This window comes from Choristoneura fumiferana, chromosome Z, assembly GCF_025370935.1.
Source record: "Choristoneura fumiferana chromosome Z, NRCan_CFum_1, whole genome shotgun sequence".
NCBI classification, from domain to species: Eukaryota; Metazoa; Arthropoda; class Insecta; order Lepidoptera; family Tortricidae; genus Choristoneura; species Choristoneura fumiferana.
The window spans coordinates 10,685,592-10,703,256 of NC_133472.1; the positions used below are offsets into that span (position 1 = coordinate 10,685,592).

The window sequence follows — 17,665 nt, forward strand, 5'->3', positions numbered from 1 at the left end:
CAGTTTCCTCGACTGTTTGTATGAATTTTCGCCGTGATTGCGCGAATTGCGGCGTCAGTGTGAAAACAGAAGGGCTACTATGAAGCTCGAAAATCGAAGTTCATATCGCAGTCTCCCTATCACTCGCGTATTTTAAATGACATAAGCGTCAGTGGGACGGCAACATACGAAGTTCGAGTTTCGCATTTCTTAGTATAGGGCCAGGTTATAAATCATCTATAAATGAAATAAAAAACTCCATTATAGTAAAATATTTGTAACGAATCGTCTTTACCTTCCCTGTCATGTTTTACTTGATTAGTCCTTAATAATGTACCTACCGATTTTTGTACAATTTTTATTTTTAGGGTTCCGTAGCCAAAATGGCAAAAACGGAACCCTTATAGTTTCGCAATGTCTGTCTGTCTGTCTGTCCGTCCGCGGCTTTGCTCAGGGACTATCAATGCTAGAAAGCTGTAATTTTGCACGAATATATATGTAAACTATGCCGACAAAATGGTACAATAAAAAATTCTAGATTAGATTTTTTTAGAGTACCTCCCATAGACGTAAAGTGGGGGTGATTTTTTTTTTCTCATCCAATTTTGTAGTGTATGTGGGGTATCGTTGGATAGGTCTTTTAAAACCATTAGGAGTTTGCTAAAACGATTTTTCGATTCTGTGATACTTATGTTTTCAAAATATTCTACTTTAAAGTGCAAATTTTCTTTAAAATCGAGCGTCCCCCCCTCTAAAATCTAAACCGGTGGGTGGAAAAATTAAAAAAAATACAAGATGGTAGTAAGTATATCAAACTTACAAGGAAAACTATAACGATTAAGTTTTCTTGAGAATTATTAGTAGTTTAAGAGTAAATAGCAGCCAAAGGTATAAAATATACCTAAACTTGGAACATTCCGTACAAAATACGAAATCCTTAGAAAAATATTACTTATTTTTTTCGTAATGGCTACGGAACCCTATTTCGGGCGTTTGCGACACGCTCTTGGCCGGTTTTTATCATGAATGTACGTACTTGTCGATGTGTGTACTCGTAGTCAAGGAAACTGAATCACGTACTAGAGTGGAACCTTTGAGCTACTAATGTCATGTTGATATCCCATACATTTGCCAAAGAAATCATAGTGAAATTGATTATGAAAAGGTTCCACCCTGGTACGTGATTCAGTTTCCTCGACTGTACCTAACATTCTCATGAGTCATGACTATCCTATTATTTATATGTTCTATGGTTTTTAACCACAACCAACATATTACTTTTTCGCGGCATGTGTCTTTTTACGGGAACCAGAATATCAGTTGACCACATGTTTCCACTTTTTCGCCTAACATATAACAAAATAACAGTAACAAAGGTGAAAAATTGTACATATAAATCTTAATGTAGAATTCTAGACTAAGTAAGTAGCTCTTCAAAAAACATACTTTGTGATTTTGTCAAACTTTATATTGATTATATACAAGTATAACTTAATTTATATTACAACCCTCCCTCGCTTCACTGACATTTTAATCTTTTTCGTTTTCTTCTCATTCTTCTTCTTAGCAATATTTTCTTTTCTCTTGGTTTGCCTTGCCTCCTTGGTCTGTTCAACGCCTTGGATCCTGTTGTCCCACTGCTTTTTACTCTGTTTTTTCTTTTGTTCCTGTAATTGTTTAAATAAAGATTGATAAACTAAGTTTAAAAAACTATGTTTTATATATTTTTTTTACTGCTCTTGTATATCTCTTAGGAAAATTTCTATTCATAACCAGAATTACTAGAACAGATTCTTTCTTAGGGATAACTTCGTTTTTGTACTAATTTTGTTTATTATTGTACTTTAAAAACTGTTATGTGCAATAAATTGTACACATACAAGTATGTATATATATATATATATATATATATATATACATACATGTATCATAATGCTTTTGGATTACTCTGTATTACAATCTCAGTAATAATTCCAAATATGATAAATAAATTCCAAATAGTTCTGCTAACTATACAATTTATCTGCAGCTTTGAGCACATAATCCAATAGATATGACAGCCTGTTGCTCTTTGCTTTAATTGTTAAATACGGTTTTGGTTAGATATGGCCAACTTGGCAACATTGACATTCCCAAACTTTTAGAAAAGGCTATACAAATATAAATCTTACCCTTTTTTGAATTGATTTCTTCAGTAAAGTGGGATCATCTTTGATCTTTTGTCCCTCAGCTTTTTGTAAAATAGTCTTCCACGCAAGTTTTTCTTTGAGTTCCTTTACTTTAGACTTATCCTCGCTTTGTTCTAACTGGCGGAACTTTTGTTCTTGTTGTTGGATGTGTTCTAAGATTTTCTTGGGATCCTTTTCAACTTTTTGTATTCTTTCTGAAATTTAACACATAAATATCTACTAAGGTATTAATGAGAAATTGAGTGACATGAAACAAAAATTGCATTAACCATTTTTATGATATTTATAATATTTTTACAACAAAACAATACATGTATAATATTAAATTATTATTTTTTATAGAAGACTATACAAGTATCTCAAAGTTTGTCAATTGTGTTTGTTTCTTTTCTTTTGTACAATAAAGAGTTTACATACATAAATACTATACAGGGTGGAAAGAATCAATGGGCCCTGGAGGGCAGCTCAACTACCTTAAATACTTTAGTTAGCTAATTGTACTGAAAGGAAATACTCCTCTATTTTTAAAATTGAACAAAACTGCATTCAAAGATCGTCTAAACTTCGCTTGTCTCACCCGGGAATCGAACCACCTAAAAATTTTAAAAAATAAACACTCACTATTTTATAATTCAGATTGATAGGATTATTATTCAGGATAATTTTTATCTAATAAACATTTGGCCTTACACAATGTTTCCTTTCAGTACAATTAGCTAACTAAAGGATTTAAGGTAGTTGCCCTCCAGGGCCCGACTTATTTTTCCACATTGTATAACATCTCCAATACTTAAATACAAAATGTATCAAACCTCTTTGCCCAGTGTTTGCAAAATCAAACTTTGAAAACACAAGTTTCCCATCAGTGTTAAAAATTGGCTTTGCAGTGTTTGTTTTTTCTGTTTTTATCTCTTGTTTAACCACAGGTGGCTTGTCTCCTGTTGGCTTCACTCTACTCTTATTGATTCTATCTCTCTTTTTAATCTTTTTGTTCAATTTGCTTGCTAGGCTCTTCTTGGCCAACTTGCTTTTCAGATGGAAATTGTTCTGAGATTTGATTTTTTCCAGCCTTTCCTCCAATTCTGCAATGGTATTTGCGCGTTTAGGAACCTGTTTTTCTTCTTGTTTCTCATTACTATTGTACATTTCAAAATCTTCATCTGCATCATCTGAAAAATAACAAACACAGTTGTTGTACGCACATTTATTGACTCAGATACGTTGCTTTGCGGAGGTCCATATCAATGAACTAAAATCAATTACTATTTGCTCACTCACAACTTTCATTGAGGCACCCAAATTTTCATTGTAGGGGAAAACTTAGTATGGTTCCTTTTATTTTTATCCATAGGATAAAACCACCCAAGTGAGGGTGCAAGCCTCATTGGTAGTGTCTAGCATATCAACGAGTTTGGTGTAGATGGTGTGCTCACAGAAGGTTTTTCTTTAGAGTGGCATAGACTTAGACGCTGATAGACCATCATGGCCTGCACAAAAACATACTGGGCAGTGCAAAATGTGGGTGTATTCGCAATAAACAAACATCATCTTTGGCCTATACATGTTCCATTGGTGGGCAGGGCCTCCATTCAGAATGAAAGGGTTTAGGCCAGCAGTTCCCAACCATTTACAAAAGCAGACCCCCTAGCACGTCCTTACCACTGTCCATGGACCCCTAAAAAACTTTTACTTCTAACATTCAATTATATACATATAATAAAGCTGAAGACTTCGAAAGTCTGTACATGGAAGACATCTGAAAAAAAGTGGCCTGGGGATACTTAGAATCGATAACAGAACATGTTCCAACAGTTTTTAGAATTTTTGTCTGTTTATCGTTTATTTAACCGTGCATAATGTGAGAATGGCTGAAACGGATTTTGATGCAAACTTTACTAATCTGTCGAGAAAATCCCTGGCCTGGTTTTTTCAAGTGTGCTACTACTATCGAGTACCCTGCTAAACTATCTGCTGAAATTAATGTTGTATGTGACATGACATGAATAAGCCACTGAGGAAGGATACACTCGAAAACATAACCCTCCTACGGGCAGTCGCGTGATTAAAATAACATTTGTTTTTCAAATTTATGAACATACCTTTAAATTCATAATGATTAATTCTAATAAGGTCGCAACACTATCGCATTTCTGAGCTGTGCATTCAACTTGTGCACTATCTGAAGTTCTCAATTCACACTGAACTTTAATGGTACAGGCTGTACCAAGAAGCTCATATTAAATTTCAAATGACATTTCACAGATCTTTGTAATAGAGCAATAGTATACAAATGGAATAGTAAACAAGGAGATTCAGATCCTGATTTCTGACATCTTTTGAACTGATTCTGACACAGATTTTAAAACAAAAATACAATAATTCGCATAAGCAAAAATTAAAAACGCAAATCACAAATACATTAAAATAGGTTATATGACCAATAATTTGCAAGCAATATGCCACCAGGCATAGGGTTATTTTAAGTTCTTAAACAGGTAGTACTAAATTTTTCTAGTAAAAAAATTGTGAGAGTATTAATGATTATATTGGCTCTTATTGATACCGAGTTCCTGTGTTGCAGAGGTTGATGATTTGGTGTCCTGATATTTTATTTTTTATGCATTTTACTAGATTTTTTCGTGTCATTACTTTTATTCAGTGTTTTGACAATTCCTAATTCCTGCCATACAAAAATTGGAAAATATAAACAAACCTTTCCGTCGTTATATTACTAATTGTGAAAAACAGCTCAGACTAGCAAGAAAAATCTTCTTTTTTTGCGTGTGTACATTGCGATGCCTTAAAGCCAACGAGTTTGTAGTGGTCAATCATGCGCCGCAATGAAATGCAACTTGCACGATTTTTCTTGCAAGTTAAACTCAGCTTTAGTAACGAAATTCAAAAGCCAAATTAAACTATAAATACCTCTTGTTTGCTGTGGTATGGACAACACAGAAAATATATTTTGCAAAAATAAAAATTCCTTGTTAAGCTCTGCTTTCAATTGCTTAGTCTTCATGGGTTTCTTTTGAACAGACATTGTGTAGGTTCGGTGGCCCAGCTAGAAATAATAAAATTAATGTACACTTGATGTACACGCTGCTCTTATTCAGTCAAGAAATTACCCACACTATTTTTTTTACCTAATACTCGTCTCGATTTTGTTTCGATTCAATATAATCTATTCAAACGACACAGTTTGTTTAATGCTATCTTAATTTTACCACGCGCGAATTTAACTAACCAAAGTTTTCTCAGAATCGCTCACTGCCTCGCTGCGCTGCAAGCAAAGTAACGTATGAGTATCAGTGACAGTGACAGTTCTTTTTTTTATCCTTCTTAAAATACAGGCAACGGGAACTAAGCCCATACAGCAGAAACTTACATGCTTGCTTTTTTCTTAAGTCGATCTATTTGACCGTTTGAATCAACAATTACCATTAAAAGATCATAATAACATGATAACCACCAATACTTGACTCAAGCATAAATCAACATACTTCAAAAAACGAAAGTACGAGATTCGAAAATCAAAGTTGAATCGTACGTTCCTCTCAATCTCGTATTAGATAATACAGGGTTTCTCAAAGTGGGGCACGCGAACCCCTAGGGGTTCGCTATTCGACGGTAGGGGGCTCGCGACAAGTTTACGTGATGGTGGCTGCAAGACTGGTAAGATGATTAAGATTTGTTTTTGGAGTCTTTATGTATTTTTATTTCAACTCAAATTTGTTACTTATTTCTTTGTTATTTGTTGTTGTTTGTTTCAGTTTGTATTTTCGTTGGCAAGACGATTCTTACCTATATTTGTTACCTTTTATTGAAAAAATAATATACTTACATTATATTATCATGATGTTTGAAATAAAAACTTAGTTTCTATATTAAATACGGATTTAAGACGTGAGTTATCCGGGTCATTATTTAATATGAGTGAGTCTCACGGTAGTTTTCATGTTCAAATTAGTTCGCTGTCGTCTAGAAACTTTAACAGGGGTACGTGGAGCATAAGTTTGAGAAACCCTGAGATAATAGAAGCGCCAGCGGGACGGCAAGATACGAAGTTCGAATTTTGCACTTCGTAGTATAGAGTATAGGGCTAGTTTACATTATTCCAGTAAAAGTAAAAAACCATTCCAGTAGGTAGCATGACATTAGGCCGTATTGCCTAAAGTTTCTGACACTCGCGATCGCAATCAAATGACAGATTTCGCATACAAAAACTGTCATTTCATTGCGATCCCGATCGTCAAAAACGTATATAGGGGGCCGTGCCCACCCCTGTATTGGTCCAGTGCCCATCCCAGGATGTTTGGGCTACCAATTCGAAATTCTACAACACTGATATCTTCACACAAAAATCATGCATGTCAGAAGCCAGCCCCCCCCCCCCTGAAAAATAACGATGATTGCGTGGGTGGATAAGGACCACTGTTCGAGCATTTCAACCGCCTCAATTTTCGTGCCACGTTTCGTTTTATTTATAATATGAATGGGCTGTAGAATTTGATGACATTTTCGATTATTTATTATTTTAACAATTTAATTTTGTAACAGAATCTTCTACCATGTCATCAAAAATATATGACCACGTAAATCGAATAAAATAAACGCTCTGAATAACCTGGCCGCGCCACGATTCTAACAAACAAGTAAACTACTTGGACTGGAATAATGTAAACGGGGCCTAACTATTGTGTTATTAGCACATAAAGAGCAAATCAATCAAAAATCAAACATCAATCAAATCAAGGGGTGATAAGGGGGTGACTGTTGGGTGACTGACACTCTTTCCCGGCCCGGATACTACCGGTATAGAAATACAGACCCCGTTTTTTGTGTACACGCCACGAATGTTTCTATAAACTGAGGGGCTACTACAAAATTGGAAAATCGAAGTTCGTGTCGTTCCGTCCGTCTGACGCTTATACTATTTAATACGAGAGTGAGAGGGACAATACGATGCAAAAACAGGGTCGGTGTTATTCGGGCCGGGCGGGATAGACTGCAGGGCTACTACGAAACTCGAAGGTCGTGTCGTGCGGTCCCTCTGACATACTATTTAATACAAGAGCGAGAGGGATAGCACGACACGATCTTCGAGTTTCGTAGTAGCCCTGCAGTATCATGTCAATGATGACAATTATGGTTAATCAATGTTGTAAATAATTTTGAATTTGTCAATAATGATAATGCTATAAATCATAGGAGTGGGAGTGAATATGGAGTGAATTTCTCAGTTTCACGCGATCCTAATACAGCAGAAAGCTAGTAAATCAATATTTAGATTATAGGATTTGAGGTCCAACAAACCAAACCAAATAAAACGTAGGCAAGACAACATTGGAAACATAATGCATTTTGTTTTCACGGTTGTTAAGTACGACGGTTAAGTAGGTAAGACAAATGACTCCAAACGGAACAAATTCGATCGTATAATTTTACACATTGAAAATAATTAATTTTTACCGGCCTCGTGCGGCCCAATGTGCAATAAAATGTACACAATAAGTTCAAGAGAATTATGAATCTATGACAATGTAACAAAGTAAAAATTCTTTTGTTTTACTATTGTTTTACACCATGGCAGTTTGACGGCATTTTACTTTATTCTCGAAACAATAAGATTCTAATTGCTTTGTCAATTTTTTTTTCAAAATATTTATATGTTGGGCTTCAGGAGGCTAGTTAATGTGAACTGATTCCCATCTATCGTGGAGCTAAAGCATAAGTACAATATTCAGACAGTAAGAATTAATATACATTTATATAAGTTATCAATTGGTAGCAAATATTCCTAGAATGGAAGAAAGAAATCCGCTAGAAATCCAAACTCCTGTGACTTTAACTGAAAATTCTGAGCAAAATAATAAGCGAGGCAGGCCATCTTTAGTCAAGGCAGTGAAATTCAGCCCACAACCAAAGTCAATTATATCAAAATTATTGAATCAAGTCCAGGACGACAACTGTGTTACCATCAAAGATGGGATAAATACCAGTGAAGTAAATAATGATGTACATAATAGAAAAACTAACTTAGAAAATGAAAAATACAGTCAAATTAAATGTGACTTGGAACCAGAACTGAATTCACATGAAGGACTACAAGAAAGCTTCAGTTTTGATCTTGCTGGTGTAGGAGAGGCCCATGATAACTTTAAGGAGTGTTATTTATTGCTTGAAAAGGAACCAAACACCTGTCAGGTAGTTTAAATGTATATATTTTATCAACAGACAGAATACACATAAATTAATGCAACACATCTCTGTCTATACTCATATGTATGACGCATTCACTGCCGGAAACGCATATAAAGTATTCACCCGACTTTCACCAGTGCCGCTGTCAGGATTCCGCACACATTTGAACACGTATGTGCGTTTGCAGTACCTAGCAAAGTTCGAAAAACAATGCCGGCAGTGAATGCGATAATAAAGAGGCAAGCTTTATTTGTAGTGTAGGGGGAAATCTCTGGAACTGCTATACTATACCTTGACAAGTTCCTGTGACACGTGGTAGAACCCTGTCACAGGGAGCCTCTGCTGCCTTTATCAATTTTTTTTGTTAAGTGTGGCTGTTGAAACCATTACATGTAACAACCAAGAAAAAAGTCCCAACACAATCTTAAACACCAAGATAACCCTCTTTAACAACTAAAAATTGCTGTTGCTTCAATGTTGTTATACACGGTATTTATTGACTGTATGCAATTTTATATCATCACTGACATCAACATACATCCCTGTATTATTATTATTCTATTCTTGAAATTTTTTCTTTCATTTTATCCTGTAGTTTTATATATTTTATTTGTAAGTATTTTATTCTGAAAAAATGACTTTCTGCCAAGTTTCTTGCGGCGATGGACTTTCCGAAAGCGCTGGTATTTTTAAAATTGACGTGTAAAAGTGCCTATTGCAGCTTATTTACTAAATAAATGATTTGAAATAACAATATTGAATTGTAAGCTTGTTGTAGTTGTTATGCATAAAATTTTAATCACTCCAATTATTTACAGAGTACTCATGGTGATAAGAAAGAGGAAAGTGCAACAAAGATATTTGAAATAGCCTGTTATATTTGCCCACACAGGTAAACTTTTTTTTTTGAGTTTATTATAAATACCTGGTTTATAATAAATACCTACAAACCTGTTTTTTTATTTATTTCAGGAGCAATAGCCAAAAAGCGCACAGGGAACATTTGATCATTCATAGAAATCAGCCCTACAAATGCAACTTTCCAAATTGTAATTACATTTGTAAATTATCCTCCAATCTCATAAAACATAAAAGGATACACACATTGGAGAAACCCTTCCTCTGTGATCAGTGCACATTTAGGACCAATTTTGGAAACTCACTTAAGGTGCACAAGAGAATTCACACATCTGAACGGCCATATGGATGCCAGTATTGCAGCTATCAGTGCAACAGCAGCTCTAATCTCAAGAAACACTGCCTTCACAGGCATAGAGAGATGTCCTAGTTAAACTATTGTGTTAGTATGTAATGTATATTTATCATCTATACTAATATTATAAAGAGGAAAGCTTTGGATTTTTGGATGTTTGTTACAAAATAACTCAAAAACTATTGGACCGATTTTAAGAAATCTTTCACTATTATGCTAAATATTAATGCTAAATTATTCCAAAGTGCCATATTTATTAACAGAAAAAAATAGGGTTCCCTACTAAAACTACAATAATGTAACTCAAAGTGTAAAAAAAGTTGCCATAAAACATCTTTCGTCACACAAATGCGCTGTAGAAACTATTGATTATAGAACAAAAACGTTTTTTGGGAAATTGAGCTGAAAAATGTGTGTGAAGTGCCCTTGATTAAAGACCTTTTTAGAGTTCTGTGCCCAAAGGGTAATAAAAACGGGATCCTATTACTAAGACTCCACTGTCAGTCTGTCTGTCTGTCACTAGGCAGTATCTCATGAATTGTGATAGCTAGACAGTTGAAACTTTCACAGATGATGTATTTCTATTGCCGCTATAACAACAAATACTAAAAACAGAACAAAATAAATGTTTAAGGGGGATCCCATACAACAAACGTGTTTTTTTTTTGCTCGATATTAATAACGGTAACAGGTAGTTGCTTGAAATATAATATTTATTTGTATAAATGTACTTTAAAATAAATAATTAAATTAAAATAAAATAAATATTTAAGGTGGGCTCCCATACAGCAAACGTGTTTTTTTTCCGTTTTATGCTAATGTCTTATGTTGTATAGGTACGGAACCCTTCGTACGAGTCCGACTCGAACTTGGCCGTTTTTTTTTTACTTTGTCCGTGCGAAGCCGGGGCGGGTCGCTAGTACTAAATAAAACCGAATAAAGTCAAGTCTGTAGTTTCATTTTAACTTTGAAGGTCTACATATTGTACCTACCTTCGGTATAATTATGATTTTTTTAATGTTTTCAAGTTTCGTATTTTAGGCACTTATAATTATAACCCTTGTACTACCGAAGGTACGAAGGGTACTCATTTTAAATTTTTTAGACAATTATGCCCTTGTACCCTTGCTTATACTGCCGAAGGTACGGTATTATAATTATCAATAAACAAAAATTGATTTTGTTAATTTCTTTAACTTTTAAGGGCAACACACACAGAAAGCGTGCGCGGGCCGGGTCGTGTCCGCCGCGTGGTTCGTTGTATTCACACAGAGAGCGGGTCGGACCCGCGACGGGCCCGCAGCGGCTATCAATGTTGCCAGTTTAGTGACTTACAGCCTTATTCATAAAAAATCCTTAATTGAGGTTTGATCGGTCTGTTACTTAGCAGACTGATTAAGCTTGTTAGACGGTTGTCAAGAAGTATGATTCATAAACGCTTGCGAGCAGTTTGCTAGTTGTTGAGCTGCTGATAGACGGATTAGACGCGTTATGTTCGCCACCTTGACAATTCAAAGACAAAAAATGGCCTAATCGATAATTAAAAAAAAAATTGACAGCAGTGACAGCAAATTAGCAGGAAAAAAAATAAAAAGCGAGATGTTTGTTTTCCCGCCATTTCCGATCCGCATGTTTATGTTGTGCAAAAAGCCATAATTATGTTAATCATCCAAATTTTTTTTTTTTCATATTTATTTATTGTTGCTAATTTAGAGGATTTTTAAATACAAATTCCTGAAAATAAATTTTCCTGTTTTTTTTTAATCTTTGCGTAGCCCTGACTTCACTATAAATAGCTTCGGTATGGTTTTTTGTTCTGTTTTTTGTGCAGGGAGATAAAGGAGGGTCTACGGTCCTCTAACTTTAGCAGAGCCTTGATCGACTACAGACGTTTATTTTTTTTTTGTGGTACCTCCCATAGACGTAAAGTAGGGTTTTTTTTTCTCATCCAACCCTATAGTGCGGGGGTCTTTTAAATTAAAACCATTAGGGGTTACTAAGACGATTTTTCGATTCAGTGATTTTTTTGCGAAATATTCAACTTTAAAGTACGAATTTTCACTGAAATCGAGTTTTAGGGGTTTTTAGCTTAAGCTTTAGGGATAAATATTTTTGAGAGTCGGTAACTCTGCGCTCGGCCCGCGCGCTTTTTGTGACGACGGGCGACGGGCGCGGGCCCGCGCACGAACCGTCGCGGGCCCGCACACGACCTGCGCGCCCTCTCTGTGTGTGTTGCCCTTTACTGCTTCCTGCTCTACCTGTAAATAAACAGAAAGACAAAAAAAGACGAATTTTGTACAGATCAAAGCATTTATATTCTTTATAATTAATCTAAATAAATATACAATATTCTATAAAGGTATAACTGGTAGTAAAATAAACGATTGTCGCCCAAAAAGTACTTATACAATGTCCGCTTACAACATGATTATTATAACACCATGATATTTATATAATTCATTTGAACTACGCAACAAAGCAGCGAGGTTACAATTAACAATAATACTAGGTTGTATAGTCAGCGGGTGGTTTGTGATGATAGTAACTAGGGGTGAGGTTTGTGTCAGTGACAGTGTTCGGTGAAGTCTACGACGACTGACTCGCGCCAGCCGAAGAGGAAGTAGCCGGAAGCGGAGCCCAGGACGACGGCGGCGCAGAGCCACGTGTTGTAGGTCATGAACACCAGCATCAGCATGTAGCTGACGAGGACCTGCAGCCCGTGCAGCGCCGTCTGCCACGCGTGCGCCCCGCTCAGCATCCTCGGCCTGCTTACGACAAACCGTTGACAAGTTTAAAGACTCAAATAGGTAGACTAGGATACTTTATACAGTACACTCAGTGTATATGTTATGTAATTACAGTCTGTTCAATATAGGAATGGACAGAAGGAAAATAGGCTCTTTATAACGCACGCTTTAGGAAGTCATTTAATAATATTTTTTTTTGTATACGGTCTGAACTAAATTCTAATTAAACTATCGAAGACGTCAATATTACTTTCAATTATTCATTCACTAACTGTTGCCCGCGACTCCGTTCACGTAGAATTAGTTTATTGCTATTCCGCGGGAACTATGCAATTTTCCGGGATAAAAACTATTCTATGCCCTTCTCCGGGGTTTATACTATCTGTATACCGAATTCCACTTAAATTAGTTCAACGGTTAAGACATGAAGAGGTAGGTTACAAACAAACATACAGACTTACAAACTTTCGCAATTATAATTAATATTAGTGAGATTAACTTTGCTATTTTTCATATCATAATTTAAAAACAATAAAAAAACTTTCTATTTTGTTAAAAACAGAAACGTCTTTCTATAAAATACCTAAAGAGGCAGAGGTTAAGAACATTCTGCAAGAAACGGAACGTTTATAATATTGTTAACTCAAGCAATATTCTGTACTGTAGGTACAGGCGAGTTCATAAACTTGGGATTGTGACCAAAACTGATCAAAAATATCTGAACACGCTTCTACGCCGTTAACAATAGTGGTGTTCAGATTTTTTTATCAAATTTTTTTTCACAAGTTTATGAACTCGACTGTACATTATTTATAGTTTTTAATCGCCAGTTTGGATCAAAATGTGATGTGATGACCTTTAATCATATACGAATAGTTAACTTTTCACAACTAAAGCACTGCACTAAATTTGATGAAATTTGGAATGGAAAAAAGCTTGAACTTCATAGCAGAAACTACGAGTAGAATATTTTTAAACAGCAACAATGAGAGCGGATGAGTCCACGAAACAGTTATTAAATTATGTATAAATATAAATCGAATTAATATTATGTAGCAAATTACGCAATATTGTGTTATTTTGTAAGTACCTACATTGCGTATTAATCTACTTACTTACAAAGTAAAGAAAATGTTGACTTTATCCTATTTATTACTTATTTTATTCATCATCATCATTACTACGACTTCAGAAAAAATGTTTAGAACCCCTTCTTCTGTGACCTTCTAGAGTCCTATGTTATTCTGACTGAATGGACAATAGGGGATTATTTATAATGCCCGGGCATTATGGCTAAGCTATATATCTAAACTTCATTATTTATGACATTGTCAGGTCATTATGAATATTGCAACATGATCGTTTCAAAAATATAAATAATAGTAATGCAGTGTATGTTTTTATTACTCTGCCCAATAGGTAATAGACATTATGTATAATGCCTGGGCAATTTAATCATTTGATTAGTTATTATCAAATTGCCATCTCATTATGAAAAATGTCCGATTTATCACTTGGTCCACACCACAACATATACACGCGTGACACTTGCGTTTATACAGAGACACTTCGTGTACATATCTTCTTCGTGGGTATATTCATCAATAGTACAGTAAGCGTCAGAGAAAAGGACTGTACATTCAAGGGCATAAATATAATATATACATTTATAGCGTCAAATATATTTATATATCGACCATATGTTAGTTCGGTCAAGGACTTTTATTCATGTGCCACCATACGTATGTACTTTATCAATTATGTGACCAAATTGAATTGAAAAATTTCAAACTGTTACAGCACTGTAGTTTACTGCGACAATGTACTAAGAGGATTGTTTTTGTCGCTTGCTCGGTGTAACGTGAATCTACTTCACTATTTTTTGCCTGTACCCTTAGTGTAAGTTTTCGGTTACAAAATACGTCTCGATCGCGTTCGCGTTAAAATCTCAATTTGTATGAAAACACGAACATCGCAAACGTTCCGCTAGAGGCGCTGTTCGTGTTACACTAAGGGCACTGTAGGCGTAACTGCGAGCACGCAAACTGCAATCCAGTGTATGCTCGTTCATAGAGATATTGAATGGAAAGAAGTGCACAAAGGTCAGATTGATTCGAAAAAAAATTAGCGTGGAAAATGGTCAAAATTAATGCAAATTTCGAACCTTCTATAGGTAGGTACCTAAATTCGGCCCCAAGTGCAACCTTTTCACAAAAAATGTCACAGTGAATATGTACAATACAACACCACACCACAATCATAGCATAGCAGGCACGGTACTGGGTACTACGGCGTGGCTCGAGCTTACAGCCATTTACCTATGGATAGTAGTGAATAATCCAATCCTACTAATATTATAAATGTGAAAGTTTGTGAGTGAGTATGTTTGCTACTTCTTCACGCTGAAATGGCTGGACGGATTTGGATGAAATTTGGCAAAAAGTTAGTTAATAACCTGGATTAAAACATAGAAAGAAAGAAAGACAATAATTTATTTATAACAGCAATAACACATTAAGTTTAGGAAAAATAACAATAAGAAGTGTACATAAGATACTTTTTATCCCGATATTCCCACGGGATAGGGATAAAATCTTGAAATAACAACCGCTGGGGTTAGAGTCATGAAATTAATATTAATTAAGTAGTACCTAAACCTATTCGTTTGCCCTTCGTGCAAGACTACGATACTCCTTGGATACCAGACCTCTTCGTTGATCACGTATGTTACTCAGTTAATAAATAAGATATAATATAACTAAAATTTTATTTTTTAATATAGATTTTAATTAAGTTTGTAATCAGTACCTATTTAGTACTTATTATTAATATTAACCAAAATATTTTTATGGTTATGTCATTCTTTCTACATTATTTATTACTTACAAATTTGTCACAGAAAATATCTTGCGACGATTTCGACATTGGCGAAATGCACGATTATTTTTGAAAGCGTAATAAATTCACATTCTCCAATATTGCACAAAAAAGTTCACAGACGCGTGTCTCACTCAAGCGGATGCCACTCGCGCTCGCACTGGTCCCAACCGGTCCGAGATATCATGTCCGTGAGCAGTGTCTATGTGTGCTTTGCTTGAGCGCACTTTGTATGTAGATAGATATCGTAGGTACTTATCTGTTTTCCTATAGCGGGTTTTAGGGTGCGGCTCCACTGAGGCGGAGACGAACGGAGCGGAGAGGAGTCGTGTAGGGATCGACCAATTATATTAGGTACATCTCATCTCCGAGATGTGGATTTCAACTAATATGATTAGTCTCCTCTCCGCTCCGCTCGTCTCCGCCTAAGTGGAGCCGCAGCTATACCAAACTAAATGAATTCCAACTATAACATTGTCGAGAATAATAGTATCACGATCTAACAGGAGGGATTTGACTCAGTTCAAAAAAACGTCTAAGCAAACAAACAATAGAAAAAAAAATATCACTTTAAATCATTCTGAGAATTCAGGTAAAAACACAGTATTTTTTCTTCTTTCTAAAATTCTATTGTTCCTTTATCTACCAACCGCAAACTACCAACCGGTGATTATGAATGGTTGTAGGGTCTGTGGTAAGGTAGGATTGGACGACTGCACCGAAATGCATTAGTATTCGTCTGCCCTTGATTCGTGCAAGACGTACCAAATCAGGTCCATGACAAGTGCGTGTCGTGTCGTGTCGTTTTAGCAAGCAGAACCCTGGGCGCGCATTATTCCTTGATCCACGTGAGCAGTCTACGATCGATCCTTCGATACCAGACCTCTTCGTGGATCACGTATGTTATCACTTAGTAATAAATAATTAAATAAGATAACTATAGTGTGTTTCCAGGGCAGGCGAAAAAACGGACAATGACCGAAAGTATTATGTTAGCGGCGAAACAAAACGATACGTATCGCTCTCCATACAATTCTGTGCCCTAAGTGTAAGTTATCGGTTACAAAATACGTCTCGATCGCGTTCGCGTTAAAATCTCAATTTGTATGGAAACATGAACAGCGCCTCTAGCGGAACGTTTGCGATGTTCGTGTTTCCATACAAATTAAGATTTTACGCGAACGCGATCGAGACGTATTTTGTAACCGAAAACTTACACTAGGGGTACTGTATCGTTCCTGCGTAGCTCGCGCGTTTAGTGGTACGGACGGGGTGAGCGAGCGTGAGAGTTAACAAACCTTTTTCGTCTGGAATCTCAATGTCATTAAAGATGATTTTATGTTAATTTCTTATTTTACTTTTATTCCTCATTTTTTGATTCATCTGAAGTATTCTGGTATATCAAATACATAAAAATCCTGCAGTAGATACAATATTTTATTTTAAATTTAGATACCTACACTTTTAAATAACCAACTTAAAAATTAAAAAACCCCGACATTTTCACTTCAGTCCAGTTCAGTCTTTTCAATGGCTGAATTGGCTGAACCAATTTTGATAAAACATGTCTGTCTAGGACCTACCGTTCGAAAACGTTCGTGCTACGGTGTCACAGACAGACACATCGGTCAACTTATAACTGCTCTACTTTTGTGTCCGGGGTTAAAAATACGTCTGATAGACTCTACATCATTAGAATTTAACTAATTAAGTTATTTCAATCGCACAGGGCTAAGCAAACTAATATTATTTATTATAAATAACAATTATTACAATACGAGTATTTATAATAAATAATATTGAAATTACATTTTCCTCTTTATTCATACAATGATGACCAAAAAAGGTTGGTGATCTGATGGTAGGCACTAAAGGTGAATGTCCACTTTTTCGGCTGCCCTAGAAACAAAATATACTAACCAGCTTACTCTTAGAATAGACGGTTTAGTGGTGATGGTGATCCTACCTGAGCTAGCTTTTTCCGGCGGCTGCGTACGCGCAAAGATCAAATTTGGTGAAGCTCTTTCATCATTACCGTGGAATAACGTAAAAATAAAGATTTAAATAAATCTGACGAAAGTGCTTCAACAGTTTTGGTTTTAAGGATATTATACAGCCTATAAATAAAAAAAAAATATATTAGTGATTTTCAACTAATAAAAACTTAATTAAAACCATCAACTCCCCGAAACCCGTATTATTTAATATTTTATTATTTGCGATTCATCTTTAACTGTCAAGATTTATTCTTATTAATTCAAAATTACGCAAGTTTCATACAAACGTCAACCCTCTAAGAGGTAGGTATATACGAATATAAAATAAACGGTCTCATTCCTTGCTAAGTTTAGATCATAACATAAAGAAAACTTCTATGCAAAATCTATGCCTAACTATGTTTCTATAAACAGGAGGTGGAGGAACTGCATGAACACGCATATTTGTGCTAAGCTTGCCGA

The 17,665-nt window shown here is 35.5% G+C and overlaps 3 protein-coding genes across 8 annotated transcripts in view; 1 reads left to right on the plus strand and 2 right to left on the minus strand.

The window, feature by feature from the left end:
* Positions 1–1,405: 1,405 nt before the first annotated feature.
* Surf6 (Surfeit locus protein 6) overlaps positions 1,406–17,665 on the minus strand; it is a 42,614-nt gene continuing 26,354 nt past the window's right edge. Inside the window, exons 1-5 of one of the 4 annotated variants that reach the window (XM_074086044.1) lie at positions 5,298–5,472; positions 5,094–5,229; positions 2,981–3,337; positions 2,151–2,362; positions 1,406–1,646 (exon numbers count right to left, since the gene is read on the minus strand). In XM_074086044.1, the coding sequence (XP_073942145.1) occupies positions 1,476–1,646; positions 2,151–2,362; positions 2,981–3,337; positions 5,094–5,208 (855 nt within the window). In that variant the 5' untranslated portion in view covers positions 5,209–5,229; positions 5,298–5,472 and the 3' untranslated portion in view covers positions 1,406–1,475. Of the gene's footprint in view, positions 1,647–2,150; positions 2,363–2,980; positions 3,338–5,093; positions 5,230–5,297; positions 5,473–17,665 lie in introns of those variants that run through there. The other 3 variants (XM_074086051.1, XM_074086035.1, XM_074086060.1) reach the window with 3 other exon arrangements.
* LOC141438539 (uncharacterized) lies at positions 7,306–11,260 on the plus strand. 3 transcript variants are annotated; one of them, XM_074102408.1, is made up of 4 exons: positions 7,306–7,439; positions 7,849–8,372; positions 9,188–9,261; positions 9,342–11,260. In XM_074102408.1, the coding sequence occupies exons 2-4, from the start codon at positions 7,971–7,973 to the stop codon at positions 9,655–9,657; spliced, it is 792 nt and encodes a 263-aa protein (XP_073958509.1). In that variant the 5' UTR covers positions 7,306–7,439; positions 7,849–7,970; the 3' UTR covers positions 9,658–11,260. The 3 variants fall into 3 exon arrangements, with proteins under 3 accessions (XP_073958509.1, XP_073958511.1, XP_073958519.1); XM_074102410.1 differs by lacking the exon at positions 7,306–7,439 and adding an exon at positions 7,521–7,565; XM_074102418.1 differs by lacking the exon at positions 7,306–7,439 and adding an exon at positions 7,542–7,565 and having other exon boundaries at positions 7,970–8,372.
* LOC141438560 (high affinity copper uptake protein 1-like) lies at positions 11,880–12,871 on the minus strand. Its single transcript, XM_074102433.1, has one exon. It carries the CDS (start codon positions 12,338–12,340, stop codon positions 12,146–12,148), a length of 195 nt encoding a protein of 64 aa, XP_073958534.1. The 5' UTR covers positions 12,341–12,871; the 3' UTR covers positions 11,880–12,145.

Coding starts and splice junctions, on each gene's coding strand:
- LOC141438560 (XM_074102433.1), bottom strand. CDS start 12,340: ATGCTGAGCGGGGCGCACGCGTGGCAGACGGCGCTGCACGGGCTGCAG.
- LOC141438539 (XM_074102408.1), top strand. CDS start 7,971: ATGGAAGAAAGAAATCCGCTAGAAATCCAAACTCCTGTGACTTTAACT. Junction 8,373..9,187: donor AGGAACCAAACACCTGTCAG/GTAGTTTAAATG, acceptor AATTATTTACAG/AGTACTCATGGTGATAAGAA. Junction 9,262..9,341: donor TGTTATATTTGCCCACACAG/GTAAACTTTTTT, acceptor TATTTATTTCAG/GAGCAATAGCCAAAAAGCGC.